The 24,077-nt window shown below is 44.2% G+C and overlaps 1 protein-coding gene across 2 annotated transcripts in view; it reads right to left on the reverse strand.

The window, feature by feature from the left end:
- The window catches only part of LOC116898053 (24-hydroxycholesterol 7-alpha-hydroxylase), a 75,950-nt gene that overhangs the window by 19,533 nt on the left and 32,340 nt on the right, over positions 1-24,077 (reverse strand). For both annotated transcript variants that reach the window (XM_032899447.1, XM_032899445.1), the window contains exon 8: positions 4,028-4,161. In XM_032899447.1, the coding sequence (XP_032755338.1) occupies positions 4,028-4,161 (134 nt within the window). The remainder of the gene's footprint in view (positions 1-4,027; positions 4,162-24,077) is intronic.

The following is a 24,077-nucleotide window of genomic DNA, read 5'->3' on the forward strand; positions in this document are numbered from 1 at the left end:
TGTGAAATGTTGGTTCTGGTGAATGATTCTGTAATATTTCACCACCCTGCCATTGACCACATGCACAGACTTCACATGGTGAACTGGAGAATTCACCCCATCTTGTCCTCACTGCCCTGCCATCCCTATGCCAAGCTGACCCATGTCATTCTCGCTGTCTTCTCGTGCTTGCCTGCATCTAGAAACTTCTTCCTGCCATTCAGAGGAGCTTCTCTCCCTTCCTGACTCTGCTCAAAAATACCTGAGCATCACAGTGCAGAAAACAGGTGTCAATAGGAGCATACAGAAATGGTACATCTTTGTGGTGGTTTGGATATGCTTGGCCAAGGGCGTGGCACTATGAGGAAGAGTGGCCTCGTTGGAGGAAGTCTGTCACGGTGGGGTGTGGGCTTTGAGACTCCTCTGAGCTGCCTGTAAGCCACTCTTCTGGTTCCCTTAGGAACAAGATGTAGAACTCTCAGTTCCTTCTCCAGCACCATGTCTGCTTGCGTGCTGCCGTGCTTCCTGCCTTAATGATAATGAATTGGACTCAACCTATAAACCAGCCCCGATTAAATCCTGGCCTTTATAAGAGTTGCCATGGTCACGGTGTCTCTTCACAGCAATGGAAACCCTAACTAAGACAACCTCTATTATAGCTCCCTGCTATGAAGCTCAGAGAATATGAAGGAACAGGGAGTGACAGATTCTGAGAAACTAAAGAAGAGTACTGTGTCACCTGCCCAAGACCTATGGACATCCTTTCTCCCTAGGGGCTCTTGGCCACCAGCCTAAGAGGACAAAGGGAGCAGAGTCGAAGGACAGGGTTTGACTGGTCCATGAGTACAATGGAAATGACTACCAGGATCAGCTTCAGGGAGGCTGCTCGATTTTATTGAGGTGAATCCGGGGCTATATTTTTAGGAAGAGGGTAAAGATTACTAGGGTGGGTCCATATCATTGGATAGAACCTAGGGTACAGGAATGCTTCATTTGCATGGAAAGGCATTCCAGGAAATCTCGGGGCTGGCTGGACAGGTTCTTCTGAGGAGAAAGGAAGTTGAACCTGTGATCTCACCCAGGTTACCTAAGGTAGAGGATATGGGGTCAGGCTCCCCAGACCAGGCAGAGAAGAGGAAGCTCTGCTAAGAAAAGGGAGTCCTCCATCTTGCACCAAGCTCAAGAGAGCTGTCCAGACCTGGAGGACTTGGCCCTTTAAATAGCAGGATCCAACAAAGCTCTACATAGGCCAACACAATGGGGGTAGACACGTAAGTTCCTACTCCTAGTTGAGGAGCTGTGTACAACTGATGGCTGCTAGGAGAGGCAGAGTCTACTTTCTTTAGAATATAGCCTCTGGTGGGTTAGCCAGGCCCCATATTCATGTCTGTATGAGCAACATTAACTAGACTCAGTGGGTGCTGAGTGCAAGAGAGGACGCCATGTTTGAAGGGAGACATGGAAAGGGATCTGAGAGGAGCTGCAGGAAAGGGTGAATATGTACACAGGCAATAAACCATACAGATATATAAAAGTTCTCAAAAAATAAATAAAGTTTTAGAAAAGCAAGATGTGTTGAGTCATCTGACAAGAGCCCACCTGCTTGATTTAAACAACATTACATAACTCTGATAGGGGATCGCACGGCTAAATTTCTATTTGTAAGGTTATCTCTTAGCTAAAATATTTTCCAAAAGACAAATCTCTTGAGTGAGATGGTGCTACTTTTGTGTCAAACTGTTCTAGGGTCACTTAGTTCTCAAGGGAACTTAAGGACTCATATAATATTGTACGATAATAAGTTATCAAAATTCCAAAGGCATTTTCCATTGGAAAAATTGAAACTTAGCCTTCATATGGAATCCCAGGGTCCCCACATAGCCAAAGCGATCTTGACTCTGAAATTAACAAAGCTGGAGACAACACATCACATGACCTGAAAGGTACTACACATCTACAGGAATCAAAACAGCACAGGGCCAGACACACGAACCAATATAATAGAATAGAGAGACCTAAAGTAAGCCGACTCATTTACGGTGAACTGACTTTTTATAAAGGTGCCAAGAGTATCCGGTGGGAAGATGACAGTTTCTTAATCAACAGTGTTGGGAATCATAGGATATCTATATGCAGAGGAGAGAACGTGGGTTTTTATCTCACGCAGTATTCAGTTGTAATAACTCACCTGGGTTAAGCTTGAGAGCATAAAACTACCAGAGAAAACAGAGGGGAGCCTCCCAGATACTGACCTAGTAAATGAGGATTTGGGGATCACTGTTGTGAGCAGACATCATGACCAAGGCAACTCTTACAAGGACAACATTTAATTGGGGCTGCCTTACAGGTTCAGAGGTTCATCTATTCTCCTCATGGTAAGAGCATGGCAGCATCCAGGCAGGCATGGTGCAGGAGGAGCTGGGAGTTCTACATCTTCGTCTGAAGGCTGCTAGCAGAATACAGGCTTCTAGGCAGCTAGGATGAGGGTCTTCAAGCCCACACCCACAGTGACACACCTACTCCCACAGGGCCCCACCTTCTAATGGTGCCACTCCCAGGGTCGAGTATAGGCAAACCATCACAGACAACAAAAGTAAAATCAGACAAACGGGAATACTCTAAACTAAAATCCTTCTGTACAACTAAGGAGGCTCAGTTGAGTGAGCAGACGTTCTGTCAGACTGGATGTGGTGGCTATAAAAGGTCCATGTTCCCAGTACAAGCAATTCCAACAACTTCATGGTGAGCACAAAATTGGATCTAAAAAGCAGACAAAAATCTAAACAGAGATTTCTTAAAAGAAGACCCGGAAGTTGGCAGGAGAGATGACTCAGCATTTGGGAGGGCCCCTTCTCCTTCCACAGGACCTGAGTTTGGTTCCCAGCACCCACATGGAGTCGCTTACCACTGCCGATAACAGCAGCTTCTGGGAGTCCAACAGACCCTGGTACTGATCTTACACCCAGTATTACCACCATCCCATAACACATGCACACACGCACAGGCACAGGCATAGAGGTAAAAATACCTACTGATGAAGACCTGCAGAATATTCAACAAGTATAGGGGGAAAATGTAAAATATCACTGTCAGGGAAATGGGAATCCAAACCATCGTGAGCTATTACCTCATTCCTGTTAGAATTTGTATTATTAAAAACAAACAAACAAAAAAAAAAAACAAAACAAAACAAAGAACCCCAGAAGTGTCAGAGGACACAGACAACATGGCATCCTGGGAGACTTGTTTTGGAAGGCACGTTAGTATAGTCACATAGAAAATAACACGGGAGGCTCCTCAGAAGTCGAATAGTCGATTTCCTGCGGGATCAAGCTATCCGGCTGAGCGCGTGGCCAAAGGACGTGGAATTAACATGTCCAGAAGATGACTACACCTTCTTGTTTACTGCCGCATGCTTTCCAGGGACGGCGACACGGAGTCAAGTGTGTCTGTCTCCAGATGGAAGGGGAGAATCTAATACAAATGTGCACTGTGAGATACCCTCCAGCCTTCTGAAAGATGGAAATTCTACACCAGTGTGGAAAGAAGCATGAGGACAGGTAAGCAGGGCACGGAGAGACAAGAACCTGATGATCTCAAACGCAAAACTTCAGCTCCCAGAAGTAGAGTTTGGAGACGTTACTGAGAGCTGGGAGGTAAGTGGAGATTTGAGGAATGCCGGCAAATGATACAAAATTCCACTTCAACAGTGGAATAGGTTAAAGAGCTATGCACACAGTGTTGTCCCTAAACTTAGAGATAATGTAGCAACTGCTGATAGAGTGCACAAGTATTTTCATGCGAGAATTACGTGTGTGAAACAATACACAGATTAATGACTTTATTTAGCCTTTATTAAAATGTGCACACATTTCAAAGCATGCTATATATGACAAATATATATATACAAATGTATGTATGAATATATAATTTATATTCAGTTCTAATAAAATGAGGAAATCAAAACCATATCAATCTAGGAAATGTCTGAACAGTGCACATGCTTTCTCTAGAAAGCTCATTATTTTCGAACAAAACCAGTACTTACCAGAATTTTAACTGGCTTCACTACCTTCCTGGTAATGACCCCAGGGGCTCTCAAGCGGATGGATTCCAGAATACACCACTTAATTAGAAGGAGCTTCTTCAAGTCATCTTCAGACACTTGAATCTTGTCTTTACCTGTAAAGAGATTTTAAAGATTAACGAAGAGATGGGCTCGAGAGACCAGAAGCTGGGTTCGCGCTGCAGGCTCGTCAATGCGGGGTAAAAGTTTTCACCAACGAGAAAAGTACTGCTGTGATGTATTGATCTTGCTGCTTTTATCTGACAAGATGGACTGGCATCCAACCTGGCTGTAACAGTCCTGTGGCTACAGAATGGCTGAGGGTCCCTGTTTGGGAAAGGATTCAGGTTTTCCTTGCCTCGTCCTTCCTTGGCAAAATCCTCATTGCGTTTAAAGAAATAGCAGTGCAAGAAGAAAGAAAACTGGCCAGTAAATTAAATGTTTCCAAAAAGTCCTGAACATGCTTAGCCACTGGAGGATGCAAGCAACATTTTCTTAAAGGGGCTGGCAGAAGGCTCAGTCGGTAAAGATTTGCCATGCAAACCTGGGGACCTACATTCAGATCTCCGGCACCTGAGTGAGGGAAAAGGTAGGTGAAGCTCAATGTCAAGCATTCGGAAAGCAGAGATGGAGGGTCCGTGGGGCTTGCAGGCCAGCCAGCCTAGCCGAATCAGTGAGCTCCAGATTAGCTGAGATACCCTGTCTCAAAAATTAAGGCGGGAAAAGCAACTGCAGAAGACATCCTCTGGCCTCCATAAGCAGATGTACAGAATGGTCCAGGAATTCTGCTGCCCTCTTTTGGCCTCCATAGGCACTGCATGCCATGGTGCACATACATGCAGGGAAAACACTGCAACGCTAAAAATTAACTTCTTTTTTAAGTTCTGGAGATCATCATATTGCAAAGTAAGTCTAACTGTGGAAGATAAACATCATCTTCTCTCTTTATGCACTCACATATCCATATAACACACATACACATGCACACAGGCGTGCACACACAACTTTCAGATTCCACCTCACTCCAGTAAGAATGGCTATTATCAGGCAAGCAAATGAGAACAAATCTTGCGTATAGACAGAGTAAACAGAGCTCCTGCACACTGCTGGTGGGTGGGACAGTTTACTGGTGTAGACACTGAAGAGATCAGTATTGAAAGTCCTGGAAAACAGAAACTCGATGCAGCCATGTGACTCCTGGGTACATTCCCAAGGAACTCTAAGCCAGAACACCACAGAGACACTCATATGTCTGTGTTTGTTGTTGCTCTGCTCACAACGATCAAGATACAGAAACGGCCTAGGCAGTTATTCCTAGGATAAAGAATGTGGTACGTACACATAGTGGAATCTTATTCAGGTGTAAGAGGACTGACCAGAGGTCAGTCTTTACACTGCCTTAAGCATGGTCGTAAATTTTCAGTCAAATCACACACACACAACTTAATGGTGACTATTTCAAGGAAAATGTGCATTTCTTGAAAATAACTCAGAATACTGCTGCTTTCAATCTGGTCTTGACAGCACTTATTTACTAAGTCACCATGATCGATCCCAAATGGATCCCCAGGTCCCTTTCTGTTTGTTTCCCCCCACAGGACCAGAGACAATGAACCAGTCAACCATGGACAAATTCTAAGGAACCCTGAGCTAAAAAGAAGTCTTTACCCCTTTAAATTGATTTACTCAGTTATCTGCAGCAGTCACAAAAGTTGATTTAAAACATCAGTGGACCAGGATAGAGGACATAGGTCTTTAAATCCCATTGCCCAGGAGACAGAAGCAGGTGGTTGTGTCTTTGAGGCCAACCGGGTCTACATATTAAGTTTCAAGCCATGTGGTGCTACATAGGGAGACCCTGTCTCAAACCAAAAAAATAAAAAATAAAAAATAAAAAAAAAAAAATAAAAAATCAGTTGCTGTCAGAGGTCATGGTAAGAGGTTCTTTTCCCTCAGTAAAACATCAGGTGCTGTGTGTGTGTGTGTGTGTGTGTGTGTGTGTGTGTGTGTGTGTGTGTGTGTGTGTGTGTGTCTGTCCATTTGTCTCTGTGCACCTCTCTCTCTCTCTCTCTCTCTCTCTCTCTCTGTGTGTGTGTGTGTCTGTCCATCTGTCTCTGTGCGTCTCTCTCTCTCTCTCTCTCTCTCTCTCTCTCTCTCTGTGTGTGTGTCTGTCCATCTGTCTCTGTGTGTGTCTCTCTCTCTCTCTCTCTTTCTCTGTGTGTGTGTGTGTGTGTCTGTCCATCTGTCTCTGTGCATCTCTCTCTCTCTCTCTCTCTCTCTCTCTCTCTCTCTCTGTGTGTGTGTGTGTGTGTGTGTGTGTGTGTGTATTTACATGTACCCACCTGCTTGTCTGTGCACACACATATGGTGGCCAGACACTGATGCTAGGTGTCTTTCTATACTGCTCTCCAATGTATTTTTGGAGTCTCTCACTAAACCTGGAGCTTAGCATGAGGAGAGGAGCCCTAGATCCATCTGTCTCCACTGCAGCCCCAGCACTGGAGTTACAGTCAGGCATGTGTGCCCATGCCAGAGTTCCTGTGTGGGTGCTGGGAAGCCCGCTTCGATCATCATACTCAAGCACTGGGCGTTTTACCTGCTGAGCCATCTCCCCATCCCCACTGTGTCTTAACCCCTTCCCTCAGCCCAGCCTGTCCTGTGTCTGGGTACAACAGGAGATTGAGAACCACAGCATCTGTCCCAGACCTCACTGTTTCATGTTCAAGGGAAACAGTCAGCGGGGCTCAGGCGAGGCAGACATGTAGCCAGACAAAAGCATTTCTCTGAATTTCTGTGAGTTATTAGGACAAATCACTGAAGCTTGAGGATGGTTGTAGAACTCCCCAATTTGCAGCTAAGATAGAGTATGAATGGCGTGGGACCTACTTCTTTTCCCGGTTAGTTAAAACAGGTGGCACTGTGGGGTAAGTCCTGAACTTTCAGGGTCTACATTAAATTTAAGGAGCAAGTATCTGTGGTTTGTGTAGTGGGGGACCTCTGCTTCCCCCTCCCTCCTCCCTCCCTCCCTCTCTCTCTCCCTCTCTCCCTCCCTGCCTCCCTCTCTCTCTCTCTCTCTCTCTCTCTCTCTCTCTCTCTCTCTCTCTCTCTCTCTCTCTCTCTCTCTCTCTCTGAGTATCTAGACAATGCTGGGAATTTCAGAGGGATGGGGAATGGTGTGGATAGGAAAGATGATCTTCTCTGGGAAATCTTAGTGTTACACATCTTGTAGAGGAAGGCTTTCCCCAATGATCTTCAATGGAACAGCTCTCTTAAGACGATCTTAGCTTGTGCACATACCTTTATTGGCGTGGTTTTGTATGCATATACTTTATTTGGGGCAAGCCATGGGTATATATGGATCTTGGGGAATTTTCAGAGTAAATGAAAATCACTGGCCAGTGTTTAAAGTTCTGTGAATGCCTCATTGGCACAGAGAGGCATGCCAGGAATTCCGGGTACATGCTGGGGGAAAGAGGAAGTTGAACTTGTATGTCTACCAAGGACTACTTGACCTTCCCCAGGCAGAGTGTGTGGGGGTTCAGGCTCCCCAGACAAGGTCAGAGAGGGGGAAGCCCTCCTAGTAAAGAACATCCATTTTGCATCAAGCTCAGAGAAGCGATCTGGTCATGGCAGGCTTCGACCTTAATTAGCAGGGTTCTCCCACAGTATCGGAACTGAATCGAGTTCTGCGTTGCCCGGTTGGTGTCTGAGGAGCATGTCTTGGGGCAGAAAGATAACGCCAGTGTTTTCCCTCTGGCAAATACAGTCTGTGTGTCCCTCTTCTCGCACCCCACGCTGGATCTTGGAGACAGTGTGACCTTTGTTCCAGTACTGAGCCTGTTTGCCCGACCCAGCTGGCTTCCATAATATAAACCTGGAATGTTGACTGTATCTGCCTTATAGGGTTGCCGTCAGGGTTGGTAAACGTAAGCGTAAATCTCTCAGAATCAATGCTGCCAGACAGCAAGAGCTCAGCAAATGTTACGCCATCCTTGTGATTCCCTCTGCCCTTTACAACTGTTTGGAAAGCAGTCTCCGGCTCATCCTTCAAGCCACAGGTAAAACAGCCCTCAGAGAACCTTTCCCCGGCTACCCCAGTTCTTTCCCCGATTCGGCGCCATGCCATGTCATCTTCATAGGTTTGATACAGGAATTGATTCATCTCATATTTTTACACTGGGGTTCCCTGGGTACAATAACATTTCATTTCCTTCTGAATCTCATCCATTAGTGTACTGATTATCTAACACAATGGCTTGTTCATGGGAAGCATTCTGTATGTTATTACTGGTGGGATAAATGAATGGACCAATGGGCTGCAGCTTGAAACGGTGGAAGAGAAGACCCGTTTGAAAAAGCAGTAGCTTTGTGTGAGTGTAATGGGAAAGATTTAGAAACAATTCTGAGGCAGAATGAGGGGAATGTTCAAGTGAGATAGAATTTAACGAAAACCTTGCATATTGTGGACCCAAGAATTGACAGTTCTGGGAAATTCTCCAATGGTGCTACACTGCTGGTCTGGGGACCACAGTTTAAGGAAAGACAAAACAAAACACAGTGACAGATTAAAAGAAAATGAAGGGAAGTATGGATATCCCTCAGTGGGAGAGCATTGACCTACACGTCAAAGGCAATTGAATTCCTAGTACAGTAAATCAGTAAATAAGCAAATGCTTCTCTTGTACTTTGTTTATTAAATATTGCCGTTTTAAGCTGCTCTTATTACTATACTAACTTTAAAATTACCACTCCTCTTTAAAAACAGAGGTAAACAAACCTAAAGGGTGAAAATTATGATTGGGCAGCAATCCCCGTGTCGTCAGCAAACATCACTCACCCAGCTCTGATTACCATCGACGTGTAAGAAAGGACTTTTAGTTCCTATGCCATAAAACCAGGCCGTGCCTTCGCTGAGTCTGACCAATTTTAATCCAGACATTTTCTCCATTTTAAAATCTCATTCTAATTTTTGTATTGGGGTGCTGGGCATAAGACTCGTGTCTTTAGGCTTGCGATCAGGAGCAAGTACCCTGTGTAAGCCATCTTACCATTTCATCATTTTTTATAAAGGTGTCAGCTTCCTCTAAGCAGTGGTGCCTAGGAGGTCACTGGCTCAGTTTATGTACCTACCCACCCACCTACCTACATGCCTACCTACCTATGTCTGTCTGTCAATCTATCTACCCTCCATCTGTCTGTATGTCTGTCTGTATGTCCGTCCATCCATCCATCATCCATCCATCCATCCATCCATCCATCCATCCATCCATCCATCCATCCATCCATCCATCTATCTATCTATCTATCTATCTATCTATCTATCTATCTATCTATCTGTCTTACCTATCTACCCACCTACCTATACCTACCTCCCTTCCTCCCTCCCTCCCTCCCTTGCTCCCTCCCTTACTCAATCTCATGTTTCTCTCTTATGAAGCCGCAGATAAGGACGTGGTTCATTAACCATGACAACAGGCCAGATCCAGCTCACTGCTTTATTCTGTAAAGTTTTGCCTTCCAATATAAACATCAACACTCATCTGTAGCTGGTTTTCCACTACAATGGCAGGTCGGAGAAGGCCACAGCAGACATTTTATGGTCCATAAAAATCTAAAGTACAAGGCCTGGTACAGAAAAAGTTTACTCCTGTGCACAGGGCAAGAGGAGGATGAGCTATTATTGGGTTTGCCCAAAAGGACAAGTTGTACTCCAGCCCCTGAGTTTACAGGTGACATAAATTCTGTGTGGTCTTCACTGCCCTTACCCCTCCTATATCCAGGTCAGATGCATGAGGCTCGGTGTACTATTTTAATAACCATGTAAAATACATTTTATTAAGAAAATGATAGACTCCATGACCAGGGGAGAAATACCCTTATTTAGAATGTCTGCTGCAATGGTCATGTTACTTCCTCAGAGAGCACACGCCAGCAGAGGTGTCGGGGAACTCTGTTTCCTGACACTTAGTTTCTACATGCTCTCTTTTCCAAAGGAGATCTCAAAAGTTGAGTCCTCCCAGCCTACCCCACCCTCCCACGCCCACCCCACAGTAGCCATTTCCTTATCATAGAGAGAGAGCCTCCCTCTTGGGCATCCTGTTGATCAGTCAGCTCCATTTTCCCTGTGGTACAAACATCTCCTGGGTACCAAACAGAAATGGCAAATAGGTAACATATGGTACCTAAGGGGAAAATCCCTTGGAATTGAAGTAAAGCACTGAAAAAAATCCTGACAGCAGATGTGTGCCTTTCTGCCTGTTTGTAAACCCGCCTAGCTCGAGAACCACCCATCTACTCCCACGGATGTCTTCCTATGTTATTCAAGGAATTAAACTTCACGTGAGATGTGGGTCGTGGCCACCTATATGAACTGGAAAATAATAAAGACACAGGTTTTTTTTTTTCCATTAGAAATGAGTTAGGTTGGCTGAGAACTTTGATAGCGAGGACTGGCTTTGGGGATTCGATAATAGGTCAGCCATTTTTCATAACTGAATGGACCAAATGCAATTTCTGGCATCTCAATAGTTTACACAGAACAAGAAAACACAGAGAGCTTAGAGAGAGCTACATCAACCTGAGAGTGTGTGTGTTGAGGGGGGAGGGGACAAAACTTCTAAGATGTACTGAAGGGAAAAGAACATGAGGGAAGGAAGAAACGGTGGGAAGGAAAGCCCTTGGATCCTATGGAATAAGAGATGAACGCCTGCCTATAGAAAGGCTGCAGTGGGGGCGGGGAGGCGGTAGCAAGAAGGAAAAGGTATTGGACCTGCTGCGGTATGTATGACAGGTTACGGTAACTGGAGATTTGGAGGAAGAGAGAGTGGCTGGGAGAAGCAGCAGGAGATGGGGGTGCCCCACTGTCCCTGGAACCATTGTTCCTGGACTGGCCCTCTCAGCATCCGGTCTCTGCCTCCTTTTCCGCACTGCGCTGCCTTAGGACATACCACCCAGATCACGCCTGTCCCGAGCATCAACTCCACGTGTCGGCTGACTTTATCAAAACGTTAAAAGCATGAGACAAGGGAAAGGCAAAGCTAGACTGTAGCTGGAAACGACTTACACCGAAAGGTCTTGTCTGCCATTCAGGCTCCCAGAGATTCTGCCTCAACTACGAGGTTGTTAGTCACTGACTGGGCACTGCATCTAAGGTTCATGCAGAAGCCCACAGCCATGGCAAACTGAAACAGGATGCTGATGACCAATTCTAGAAATCAGAGATCAGAGACAGGCTCTAGACTGGTTTCTTCCTGATCCTGAAAGTCGTGGAAGACCTGGTCAGCATGGACCCTTAATAAACAAACAGACACTGCAACAAGTTAGCAGGATCCTCTGATTATAAGCTTAAAGCTGACTGCCCCAGGTGACTTGTTTCTCCTAAGATAACTATTTATAGAAATATTTGAACAAATTAAAAACTCACCAAACACTCCTTCCCCCCCCTTTTTTTTTGCTGTTGTTTTAGTTCACCATTGCTATAGCGTAACAGATAATAAAATTTTTCTACTAGACCAAAGGAGGTGATGACCAATAGTCAGGATTAATGCTCTAAATCAGAAGGGATAACTTCCAATGGGAACCACTCTGGCCATCCATCTTCACTGTCTGTCTGACAGGAATTACCAAGGAGACACTCCCCTGTTCCTGACTTCGACAGAACTTCCACAGAGGTTTAACTGAGGAAGAAAGACAGGTCGCCGTTGTGGGTGGCATCCCTCAGACTGGAATTCCAGAACTAATAACAAAGGGAGGAAAGAGGAAGCCAGCTGAGCTCGAGAATTCATCTTTCCCTGCTTCCTCACTGCAGAGAGGATGTGACCAGAAACAGTCTCTGCTACCACACTTTCCCTGCCATGGATGGGCTGATCCCTTCAAACCTCATCCAGAATAAATCCTTCCTCACTGAAGTTGCTTTAGTCTAATATTTTGTCACAGCAATGAGAAAACAATAATTACCACATCTCCCTGTTCTAGCACATGGTATGTTTCTGACCTTGAAGTTTGAACTTGGTTATAGTGAAGTTTCTGATCTCCTTTAGAGTATTAAAAAAAACAACAACAACAACAAAAAAAAAAACAAGTTTTTAGACCTAAGTGTTGCTATTAGACTATTGTGGCTACATTTTATATCACATTATGCAATGTAGAACTGAAAGTTTGTGTCTACTGGAAAATAGCTAACGGTGTAGTGTGTAACTGTGTACATGTGAAAACAAGTATTTTAATTGAATACTTTTAGTTTCTCAAACCCCAGAGTGATGTGGAAGGTATAAAGTAGCATTCCTGGACAAGACAAAAGAAATAAAAGAAACATTCTGTTTTCAAACATCTTTCTGCTAAAAGACCATATTTGTTAGAACTCTCAGAAAGGGCTTTGCACCGGTACCGTTGGGATTTTTGGTGCTCATCCGTGGTTAGTCCAGTCCTGAGGCTCTAAATTTAGAAAGCTCCGCTTGGGAGAGTTCCAAGAGAATCACCAGAAGAAGGGCTGGATCCCAACAGAGACCAAGACCACTCCAGAGAGCCCAGGGAAGGGGCCAAGGGGAATCTCGGGCAAAATTTAGAAACCATCTGTTTAACTCTTGGCATAAATGCAATAAAAACCAAACCTTAGGTTATTTGAAACGAGATAAAAAAAAAGGATGATTCTTATTCTCAGAAAGTAAAAAGGAAAGGAAGAAAGAAAGAAAAGCAGAAGCTTCTAATGTATCCATTTGGTTATTACATGAAAGTCATAATTACATAAAGACTATAAGCTACATTTGTTAAGTATAAATGGTAGATTTAAAGGTTGTTATTTCAGTTACTAACAGACTACAGATGTGCAATGTATCTGCTAAGTCTGTGCTCTGCCCAAATTTACGTCACATTTTATAAAATACTCATTTTTCAGACTATGCCTTTCCTCAAGAGATTCCATTTTACAAGCAAATTCCTACTCCCTTTTGACATACACAACTATCCCTGGGTGGATATCTGAAGAGGTATCTATCTGCCATCACTCACACTGTATACTCTGACAAATGGCTTATTTCTGGGAGTTGAAAGGGTGCCACCCTATGCCTTAGTTACTTTTTATTTCTGATATAATACCATGCAAGATTGAGGTGACTTATGAAAGGAACAGTTTACCTAGGACCTGTGGTTCCAGAAGGCTATTCCATGATAGCAGAAGAAGGATGTGCATCACAAAGCCAGCTGAGGGGTCACATCTGGATCCACAAGTAGAAGGCAAAGAGCACGTTTGGAATGGCATGAATCTTTTGAAACCTTAAAGCCCACTGCCAGTGCTACACATTCTCCAACAAGACCACACCTCCTAATCCTTCCCAAAGAGTTCTACTAACTGGAGACCAAGTATTCAAATACATGAACCTATGGGCACCATTCTGTTTCAAACCACCATATGCTACAAATTTATTGAGGTGAACTGAGACTGTTGGGTCAGAAAAACATATTAAAATCATATTAAGGAAACTAGGTCCAAGAACTTGCCAGAAGAACCAGACCAACGAAAGGATGCAACTCTCTCACCTAGACTCCATTAAGAGGGGACACACAGAACTGTGGGCACTTGGCCCCACCCACCGGTCACGTGACCACCCATGTCAAGGACCAATAGTTAGAGGACTCCCAATTGCCCCCAGGGCTTCAGCTTAGCTCTGCCCTCACTGTTCAGACAGCCCATCCATCTGTTTGCCTGTCTAGACCAGCAGGTGACCCATCTGTCTGCTCATTCCTTCACCTGGACCTGGTTCTGACAGCTCTGAAGTTAAATCCAATCACGCAGTTTCATGTCCAGCCTGTGCGCTGCCGAAGCCTGACCTATAATAACAGCTAATTCCCAACTGTTATGCTCAGTTACTGTTTCATCTTATTTAGATTGCTATTGGCGTCCTGGCTTCTCCAGACTTCTGAAACATCTTGAGTTCTGTGGTGGGCATTCTGCAACCTATACATGAACATAAAATATGTATAGATACAGATATCTATAGAGACAGATGATACAAAAGATTGTGTGGTACATAATATGTGCTCTGAGAATATTGTTAGTAATTAAACCTGGAATAAAAGTGAATCTTTTTCACCTAAGCCAAGATTACCAAGGGAAGAGGGAATGTCTGGCAAACGGCCACCGTGAAATTGGTATGCCCTGTAATTTATTGTTAGTCAAGGATTCTGGCATTGAGCAAAGACACGAACATGATCCTGTGCTTCTGACATTGAACACTCACAACTTATCTGTGTTACATGTAGCCCAAGCAGATGCTGTAGGAGCTGATGCAGTGTTAACAATAGATTGGCTACTTAACATCGAAAAAAAGATTATGGTCCTTCATATACTCCAGTACCCTCCAGTCTCAGACAAGTTAATGTGTCCAATTGTGAGGCAGACTTTTCCATCAAAGATGGCTGTGTGAACAAAGGCTATAACCCTCTTCCATCTAGTGAAACTCTCATGCATATGCTTGTTTGCTGAAACCTGAGACAAGAAGATATTCCCGAAACTTCACTCTGTATCACACCCTTCCCCTTCCTGATGATTACAAATTAGCCGATCCCATCAGACCGTGAGGTCAAGCTCCCAACAATGGAGTAAGCCACAGGTCCCACACCACATTAGAATAAAGCCCAAGTGAACTTCCCAACCTGGTGTGCTTGCTCTCCCAGCTTTAGTCATTATGCAGCTTTTTGCAAAAGTAAAGATCTTCTGGAACAACACCCTTGATGCTGTCTGTACATCTATCTGTGGGACATCATAAATATTCTAATATTCCCTCCCAACCAAGGGAGCCATGTCAATGGTAGCACAACAGTCTTTAAGGATGACAGGAAGCCACACACGTGCTCATATCCCACAGTTTTCCAAAGAAGAGCATGGAGTCAAAAATGACAAAAGCCATAGCCTTACAGGACCTTGGACACTAGAGCACAGGACAATTTGTGAGGCTATAAACAACTATAATACACGTCTCAGAGCAGAGGATTCAGGCATCAGTGGAATTCATCTCCTCTCGCTTGTGGCTGGAATTCATATAAGCCTAGAAGGGTGGGTAGGAGTCACCCAGGCAGGAAGAAAAGGAACAGACTCTAAAATAAATCACGAAACTATAATTTCTTGGACTTAAGAAGGAACATGAGTCAACCAGAACACCAAAAGAGGACTTCAGAATAATTCCACTGCTTTTTCTTTTCATATTTTAAGCCCCTTTCCTCACCCAAATAGATACACACACACACACACACACATATATATAACAAATATGTAGAAGAAATCTTTCTTTAGTCCTAATATTAGGTAGCTAAATAGACATCAGCCGTCTTGGAGTACCTTAACCTCCCGTTTCCCTGGTAACAGGAGAAAAGGAAGCACCACATTTTCCCTCTTTAAGATTGAAAAATATCATGTGAGGGGGTGTGCTTTGATGAGGTCTATTGGTCAGAAAAAAATGGATCTGGGTGGAGACATGCCATTATGATCCATCTCAAAGTCTAGAATTTCACATACCATGGTCCCTTTCTCTTAGAGCTCATTTAACAACACCTGTCAATCACCTGGTCAGGAGACCATGCCTCAAAAAAACAAAAGGAAAACAAAACAAAACAACAGAGGATTTACTGGAAGATAATAAGCCAATGGAATGGGAGGGATAATTACCCCTTAAGGAGAAAATACTCTTTACCCCACAGAAGCCCTCCCTCGAGGAAGTTGCATCTAGCACATTATTGCTATGTGTGCAAATAAATAGTGTCCCCTCTTTTTTCTCTTTGGTTTTTATAGACTGTTCCAAATCTTAAGCACAATTCCCTTGACAGTGTGAGCTTTCTCAACTCTTGCTCTCAACCCCCTGCAACTTCTGCAGCTGCCCTCACCTGCCCAGCTCCCAGTCGAACCCAGGCCCAGGAGGCAGGACATAATTCCTTCCTCTTACCCTTCCTCCTCCTCTCAGCTGTTGCCAGGGCTTCTATAAAGCTTGCCCTCTGGGTTTCTCTCAAACTCTAATAAAAGACGGTCCTCAGTGTTCTCTCTGATTCTGTTTTAAATTCCTTTTATCAGTTCTCCAAAAGGGTACCCCGGTTGTCTAGTGACACTAGAATAATAGTCTATAAGAACCTAACTAATAACTTCGGAAAGAGCCTGTGTTTAGGCAGAAGGTGGGGAAAATGGCAGACAGGGCTGAGTCATTCATGTTTGCGAGATGTGATTCAAAGAGACTATAGATCAGAAAGTTGGTTGTGAGGACAGGTTGGGCAGTGAGGTATTCCCCTGTTCCAGGCTCTCTGTATTCTAAGACAGGTGTCACTGTACTGTCAAGAGACTTGGGGAAGGAAGAAGAAAGGCACAAAACAAATTCCTTGGAAAACTAAAACTACACAGCCCACAGGTTCCTTTTTGACTTTCGAAATCCTGGGTGCTCACTTGTTTGCTCACTTGTTAAACCACAATCCAGAAACACAGGCTTTTGATCCAGATCATGAGGAATAGGGGCCATGAACAGCTTAGGTCCAGGCATGCGGTACACACCTTTAATCCCAGGAGACAGAAGCAAGCAGATAGATGTCTGAGTTCAAGGCCAGGCTAGGATAGAGAAAGTCCCAAGTAGAGAAAGGCTTAGATCCAGGCGTGGTGGTTTGCTATTTTAAATCCAGAATTCAGGACACAGAGCCATGTGGATCTCTTGAGTTCAACCTACAGAGTAGGTTCCTGGATAGCCAAGTTTAGGCAGTGAAGATGTTGGGAAACAGAAAGCTGGTGATAATGTAATAGAACAAGGGGGCCATGTTCCAGCCCCAGCAAGCAGCAGAAGTTAGTAACTTCAGCCACGTGGCTCTGGCTTTAGAGTGTGGCAGGGACAACTGGGACAATTGATGCTGGTAAGCTGGAGCTAAGAAATAAGCGGTGATTAAGAAGAGACCAGCATCACTGAGGTGAAATCTTCTGGGAAGTGTTTTGTGAGAACAAAGAAGCTGTGTTCCAGAGATAGCCAGAGATACCTCATGCTGCAGCTGGACTTGGTAATGTGTATGAATCACCCAGGTGGTACTGGTTTTGAAGGCATGAGGAGGTCATGGAGAGCAGCTCAGGTTCAGCACTGTGAGAGGTCAGTGAAAGGGCAGCCATATTGGCAATTGACAGCACAGTACTGAGAGGGGTCATGCAAAGAAGCTGAGGCTTGACACCATGAAAGGAACCTACTGGTGGCCATTGTGAAGTGTAGTTGCAGCAGCAGAAGACCCCAGTGTACTGAAGATGCCAGTACCACGAAATGATCACCAAGAATAGCAGCAGCAGTGGAATGGAGTCTTCTCTGGTCTGCCTTGAGATCAAGACATAGAACTCTCAGCTCCTCCAGCACCATGTCTGCCTGGATGCTGCCATGCTTCCCTCCCTGATGATAATGGACTGAACCTCTGAAACTGTAGCCCAGCCCCAAATAAACATTGTCCTTTAAAAGAGTTGCCTTGGACATAGTGTCTCTTCACAGCAATGGAAACCCTACCTAAGCCAGTCCGTTATCATGCATGGATGTTTGCAGGGCTGGAGTTGTGGGCTGGAGTTCTCAGGTTGTGTGTTCCAAAATGACTGCATCTTAGCCCTAGGGCTAAGAAGGAGAAAAAGATAAATTATGTATGTGGGTTGGAAAAGTTGAAATTTAGGGTAGGCCAGGTGAAACCTCTTGCTTTTGTAAATAGATACAGTGTTCAAGGCTGGCGAATGAGAAACATTGTTGCAATGAACTTCCTTCCCGTGTGATTTATTGTATCCTAGGCCCAACCCAGCCTACACAGGCCAGGCTAGCAAAGGAAAATGAGCCTTAGGAAATATTTCCTGTGTGATATGCATTAGCCTCTAAATCCCCACATTAGATTCAGGCTATCAGATTTCAAGTGGGAATGGAGACTTTTAATAAACTAAGTGTCCTGTGTCCATAACTCCACTGCAGTAATCTTGGCTCTATTACTTGACTTTTTTCTTTGTTATTTGGGGCAACTTGTCACATAAAGAACCAAAAGGATCCATTACAGCTATCACACTGATTATCAGCCAGAGAGCTCTGGCTAACTGGGGGGACAATAATGAGTAAGCTTATTAAGTCAGCTGAAGTGGCACGATGGAATCTTTCAAGAATGCTGTTATTGGCTCGCAAGAGCATACAGAGAATGCATCCAAGGTGAGAGAAACAGAGTTAGAGTGCAAGTGACGTTGGACCACTGAACTCGGAGTTAGTGCGAATGTTGGGATGTACTAAAACAGGACTGGTGAGCCAATGAAGCCAGTGAGGGCAGTGCCATGGCCACCTAGAGTGTCACCCTGGGGCTAGGATTCATTTGGATTTTGCCAGTTTGCAGACATGTTTATATTTATTATCAAAGTTGGGATCATTCTGTATTGGCACCTGGTCACCCTACAGTGTCCGTATGTTCCATCGGGATTGCTGTTCCATCGAATGTAATGCTATCCAAAACAAAAACAAAACAAACAAGAATAAAAATATTATTGGCTGTGGATAAGATTTTTCTTGTTTTCTTCGAAGTCACAAGATTTATGATTAACAGGATGAAAATGCACAGCTCTACTTCTGATTTGAAACCAACTCTTTTTTAAAGGTTTCTTTTTTAGTCTCATGTTTGTGTATGGATGTGTGCTCATGAATGCAGGTACCCACAGAGTCCAGAAGAGGGCAGCAGTGTTGCACACCCGGAGTTAAAAGGAGCCTGTGGATCACCTGATGTGGTACTGGGAATGGTACTCTCGACTTCTGTAAGAGCAGGGAGGGCTCTTAACCACTGAGATTTCTCTCCAGCCCCCAAGCGGACATTTCTGCATGCACATTCTATGACTTGTCCTTCAAGGAATCAATCCTACCTGGGTGTATTTGTGTTTATGAATCCTATTCCTTGTAAATTGATGGGGTAGGGTCAAAAATCTCATCTTGAAATGAAGCATAGTAAGATTATAGGTAGAAAAAGGAGGTGCTGTGAATGCATAGGCCCATGGTTAAAAAGTGAAGCAAATACATAAAAATGTTGATAAAATCAACACTAGTGATTTTTACCTGCCCGCTCTCTGCTTGTTAAGATTGAGCGAGCATTGCCAATGGGCAAATTCCCAGTAAGGAACTCCTAAATGAGGAAAGAGAATGGCCCCTAACACAGTGGACACAGCACAGAATCTAAATATTAAAAGCACAGGTGGTTTTAGGTTGCAGGCCAAGGAACAGGAGTGCCCCTGCTGAATTGGCTAGGCTTTTGTGGTCCAGGGTTACTTCACTGTTATCTTGAGAAATGTGAAATGAATAGATGCTTCGAGAAGCATCTAAACATGGACGTCAGTGTTCCGCCAGGATGAAGAAAGAAAACCCTAATGGTGGGTGAGTGTGATGCTACTTAAACAAACCTACAGACACCGGGGTGGTATGGTCTGTGCTCCCAGCACTTGGAAGGATTCCTGTAAATCAAAAGTGGACTTCTCTGTGAGTTCAAGGCTAGCCTGGGATATACTGAAAACCCTATCTCGAAGACAAAATAAAAACATATGTTTAAAAGAATAAATAATAACTAAGACAAAATTTAATATACAGCTTGATTTAAAGCCAAGAGATAAGTAATTTAATTTTATTCTTCAGTTCTGTGGGCATAGCAATGCTCACCCTTCTGAGAATAGATGAAATTTCATAGGAGATAGATATTTGGAGGGAACCTCATTAGAACAGAGAATCCAAGTCTCTTTAAACAATCAGTTTATGCATTCTTTAACTAAAAAAGTAAAGGGAATAAACATTTGTTTCTGGCTAGCACACAGAGACTTCAGGTAGGCATTGCACTGTGGTTTAAAATTGCCAGAGTTCGTCTAAGCCAAGAGAGCTTGCTGTGCAAGTACGAGGCTTCAAGTTTGGATTCCAGGACCACGGTAAGCCAGAAGTTCAGCGAATGCCTGCCACTCCAGCCCCAAAATGGGTGGAGACAGGGGATCCTTGAGAACTACAGGCTTCCAGTCTAGCTGAGAAAACAAACAGGTACAGCCAGATGGAGAACACCTGACACCCTCCTTTGGCCCCCCTGCATGTGTTCTCTGTAGAGCGACTAGTACACACACACACACACACACACACACACACACACACACACACACACACACACACACACACACACACATGTGCACACATACATACACACACACTTGGACACATATTTACACATGAATAAAAAAAATAAAATAAGAAGCAGGAGGGGGAAGAAACAGCTAGTGATATAAAGGAAAGGAGACTAAGATTTTGATTTGCTGGGCACCAATTTCAGATTTCACAGGCTGAAGTTCCCAGGGACACAATGTCATTTAGTGTTCCCTGCCAGTGTCACCGTGTGCTTGGCATTAGTGGGTGAACTGGGCTTGCCAGACAGTCTGCGGCCTGGCTGGGAGCACAGTCTCTGGCTATGCCTTCCCGGGCACAGCATGTCCAGCCCTCCTGGAAATTCCACAACATTTTAACAAATTTATTAAGATTAAAACAAACAAACAAACAAACAAAACAGTCTAGATCTGCAGGAGTGAGCTCCTGCTAGAAACCCTGCTGACAGTACAGAGACAAGCAGAACCAGAGATCTGGAAAAGGAAGCAGGGCCAGGTTCTGGGAAATGAGCGGAGGAGTCATGGGACAGAAAGGAACATGGTCACCACGGCATCAGAAAAGGGAGAGAGGGAAAGGGTGGGACAGGATACATCTCCTCAGAGTGTCTGCCGTGATATCATCAGTAGGCTCTTCATATTAGAAATTTCTAGAAATGACTCGGGAGTAGATGGCCAAGTAAAATGAAAAGTTAAAGTCATGAGCTAGGCAAGTTCTTGTGGTAAGAAAGAGGGGCTTGGGCGTAGAGCATATGCGCTCATCAGCGGGAAGAGAAAGCCCTTGGTAGAGGTGGACGGTACCTTAGAACTCCTCTCTCTACATAGTGAACCCATTTCCTACCCATTCTGCTGTGGAATAGATGACAAGGCCTTTTTAACGTAACTGTAGAACCTGTGGGGACACAGTGTGGTCACACCAGCTGTCTCTCCCTCCAGATTCCTACCTGTCTGACCCCAAACTGATTCAAGTCCTTGCTCAAATCTGTCTTGCCATTATGGCCAAAGCTGATGGCCTAACCAGCACACCTTCCCATCTTAGCACTGGTGGTTGCCCATACTCAACTCTGTTGTATTCTTTGCATGGCATTTGGCACCTGCTGATAGTCTTGGTTTATTCATGTATTACAGTGACCATTGTCTTTCCTCCCCGAAGATAGGCACCAAGAAGAATATAACCGTTGTTAGAGTCTTCCACACTTCTAAAGCAGAAAAGGTAGGGATTCTCGTCCTGAGGGGTGCTGGGAGAAACATCTTTAAAGGTTCCCTTTTGCAGCTACCTGAGGCCATAGACAGTAGATGGGACACACAACAGATAAGCTACAAGGAAGAGACTCAAAGTGTAGGGAGTGAGGTGTCTGTGATGGCTTTGACAAGGTCTGTATTCCTATACAAGCAAAGGCCACTCATTTGTCCAGGGCTGCACTCACAGTCAAGAAAGCTCTGAAAACACGCTAAGCTCCCTATGAGGCTGCCCAGGAGGCTCTGCATAAGTAGAGAGCAGGAGCTGGGCAGGGGTCTCAATGCTGAAAACACCTGACATGCACATAGTAGGAGGTACACAGATTCATAGTGTAAGTGAATCTGTGCTGTTTCGAAGAACCCACTAAACTCACTGAACCGACTTCCAGGAGCACACAAGCCAAGTACCATAATGTTAGGATCTGAAGTCGCGTCTGCTGGGCCAGCTCCAGTGGTGCCTGTCTGACAGGAAGCAATCATGGTCAGCAGGCCTGAGATGTGTGTTCCTCGGAACTTGGTCTCCTGGAGACACTTGGCCACTTCCTCCTCGACTTTCTGCCTAGCTGATTCGAATGGGTACGATAGGGAGCTACATCCTGGCTCTTTTGTTTCTTTTTCTACTAACAGGAACGTCAAGACCTTTATGGGCCATGCCACTAGCAAAAATTAAGTAGAAACAGAATGAAACTCTAAGAGTTGTGATCAATAACTTACAACAGGAAGAATCAACTGTGGATAATTCAGACCTCCTAGATAGTGAAAGAATTAAGGCACTAGCTATTAGAGGGGGAAGTCCCATCAATTATAAAAAAAAATCCAAATATTTATGAATTCCTGTCAAGTAGTTACATGGAAGAAAACATTATTTAATTAGAGGAAGGTGGTGGGCCCTTCCTTTAGGTAAAAACAGCATGAGTAGATACAGGACCACTGCAGAGTCATTGCCCTACACAGGGACATATGATGAAGAAGGTGATAGATGAGTTAATACTGAAGAAAAAAGAGTATTATATTATTCTTTAAATTTTATAGAACACTTGGCCAGATAACGTCCCTGTGCTTGCCTATTATCAAAAGTAACTTTCCTATCTTTAAAAAGACGATTACATAAATTTTGGCTGAGAGAGTAAAAGACTAAAGATTCCTTACAGCCGGCTGTCCTGTTGTTATCCGAGAGATGATATTTAGAGATTGAGGTAAATGAGGTTTATGACACCAGTCCGATTCTCAGGGAAATTTATTTCCTGTCTTGCTTTCTGTTCTGAACTTCATATAAACCATTAAACTTTTTCTTGGTTATTGTTTGAGTGTACCCCGGCAAGGGGCCAAAAAATTAGCTCCTGTTCAAGTATTGTATATAACTGCAAAGCAGATTTCAGTAAAATCGCATCAGATTCTAACCACCTGAGTGTGTCATGTCTGTCTGTCATTGCACCGAACCTGTGCCTTCCTGAGTACCAGAGCCCTGCTTCTCCCGCGGTGTCCTCTGTCTGAGTGGTTCGTGGCACGCATCAACCAATTTCTCACAGCACATCTCCTACTGGGGGCTGGAGAGATGGCTCTGTGGTTAGGAGCTCCTGCTGCTGCTCTTGCAAAGGACCCCGGTTCAGCTCCCAGCACCCACGTCAGATGGCTCACAAATGCCTATAACTCCAGCTACAGGAGAGGTGACTCCCAACTGTGGGCCCCTGCTCTCACGTGCAGATACATGAATAGCCATATGTTTAAAAGTGAAAACAAGTTTTAAAAATATAAACTAAATATCTTTCCAGATCTATCCGTTTACCATCTAATTATATACGTAATAACCTATCATCTATCCGTCTATCCAACCATTTATTGGTTCTGTTTTTCTGAATAATACTTGATAATTCAGCACACTCTAATAGTCCTCCTTTGACATCCTCCTTTGTGCAGATTCACGGATGTTGTTCTCAATATCCTGGCCTTGTGTCCTCCCCACACCTAAATTTCTGAGCCATCACTACAACTTAGCCATGGATGGTTCTGGAACCATTTTATTTACTCAGAGGTCCCTGAGCTACCTCCACATACATATTTGTTTTAAGTTTTATATTCCTATGAGTTATTTTCTATTCTACAGTAATGACTTAAAATGGAAATCATCAATACAGCGAAAGCTATGACCATGAAACCCTGTTTAAGGGAATGACTTCCCATTAAGAGAGAGTAACGGGTTTTGAGAATAAGTCAGGGTACAAAGGAGAAAATGGGTTTTGTCTCCTTACACTGGAGCCGTATCTAAGAGCTCCAAATTCAAACACTGCGGACAGTCAAGATTAATGTCACAATCCAGTTGTGACCTCTGGGTCCCTTGGGCTCTCCATATTAGACCTACCACTCTCATTCTGGCTTCATATTCTCCAAAGACCAGGAATCTAGAGAACTTGATGTCAGGAAAGACCTCAGTAAATGCAGACAGAGTGTGTGAGTCAGTGTGCTTGATGTTCATTTATTTGTAGGGGTGCACTCACCTGTAGATGCACGCCCACCTGCAGACCCACCCACCTGCAGACATATGCTCACCTGTAGACACATGCTCACCTGTAGACACACACTCACCTGCAGACATATAACCACCTGCGGACACATGCTCACCTGTAGACACATGCCCACCTATAGACACATGCTCACCTGCGGACA

Source organism: Rattus rattus, chromosome 4 (genome assembly GCF_011064425.1).
Source record: "Rattus rattus isolate New Zealand chromosome 4, Rrattus_CSIRO_v1, whole genome shotgun sequence".
Taxonomy (NCBI): domain Eukaryota; kingdom Metazoa; phylum Chordata; class Mammalia; order Rodentia; family Muridae; genus Rattus; species Rattus rattus.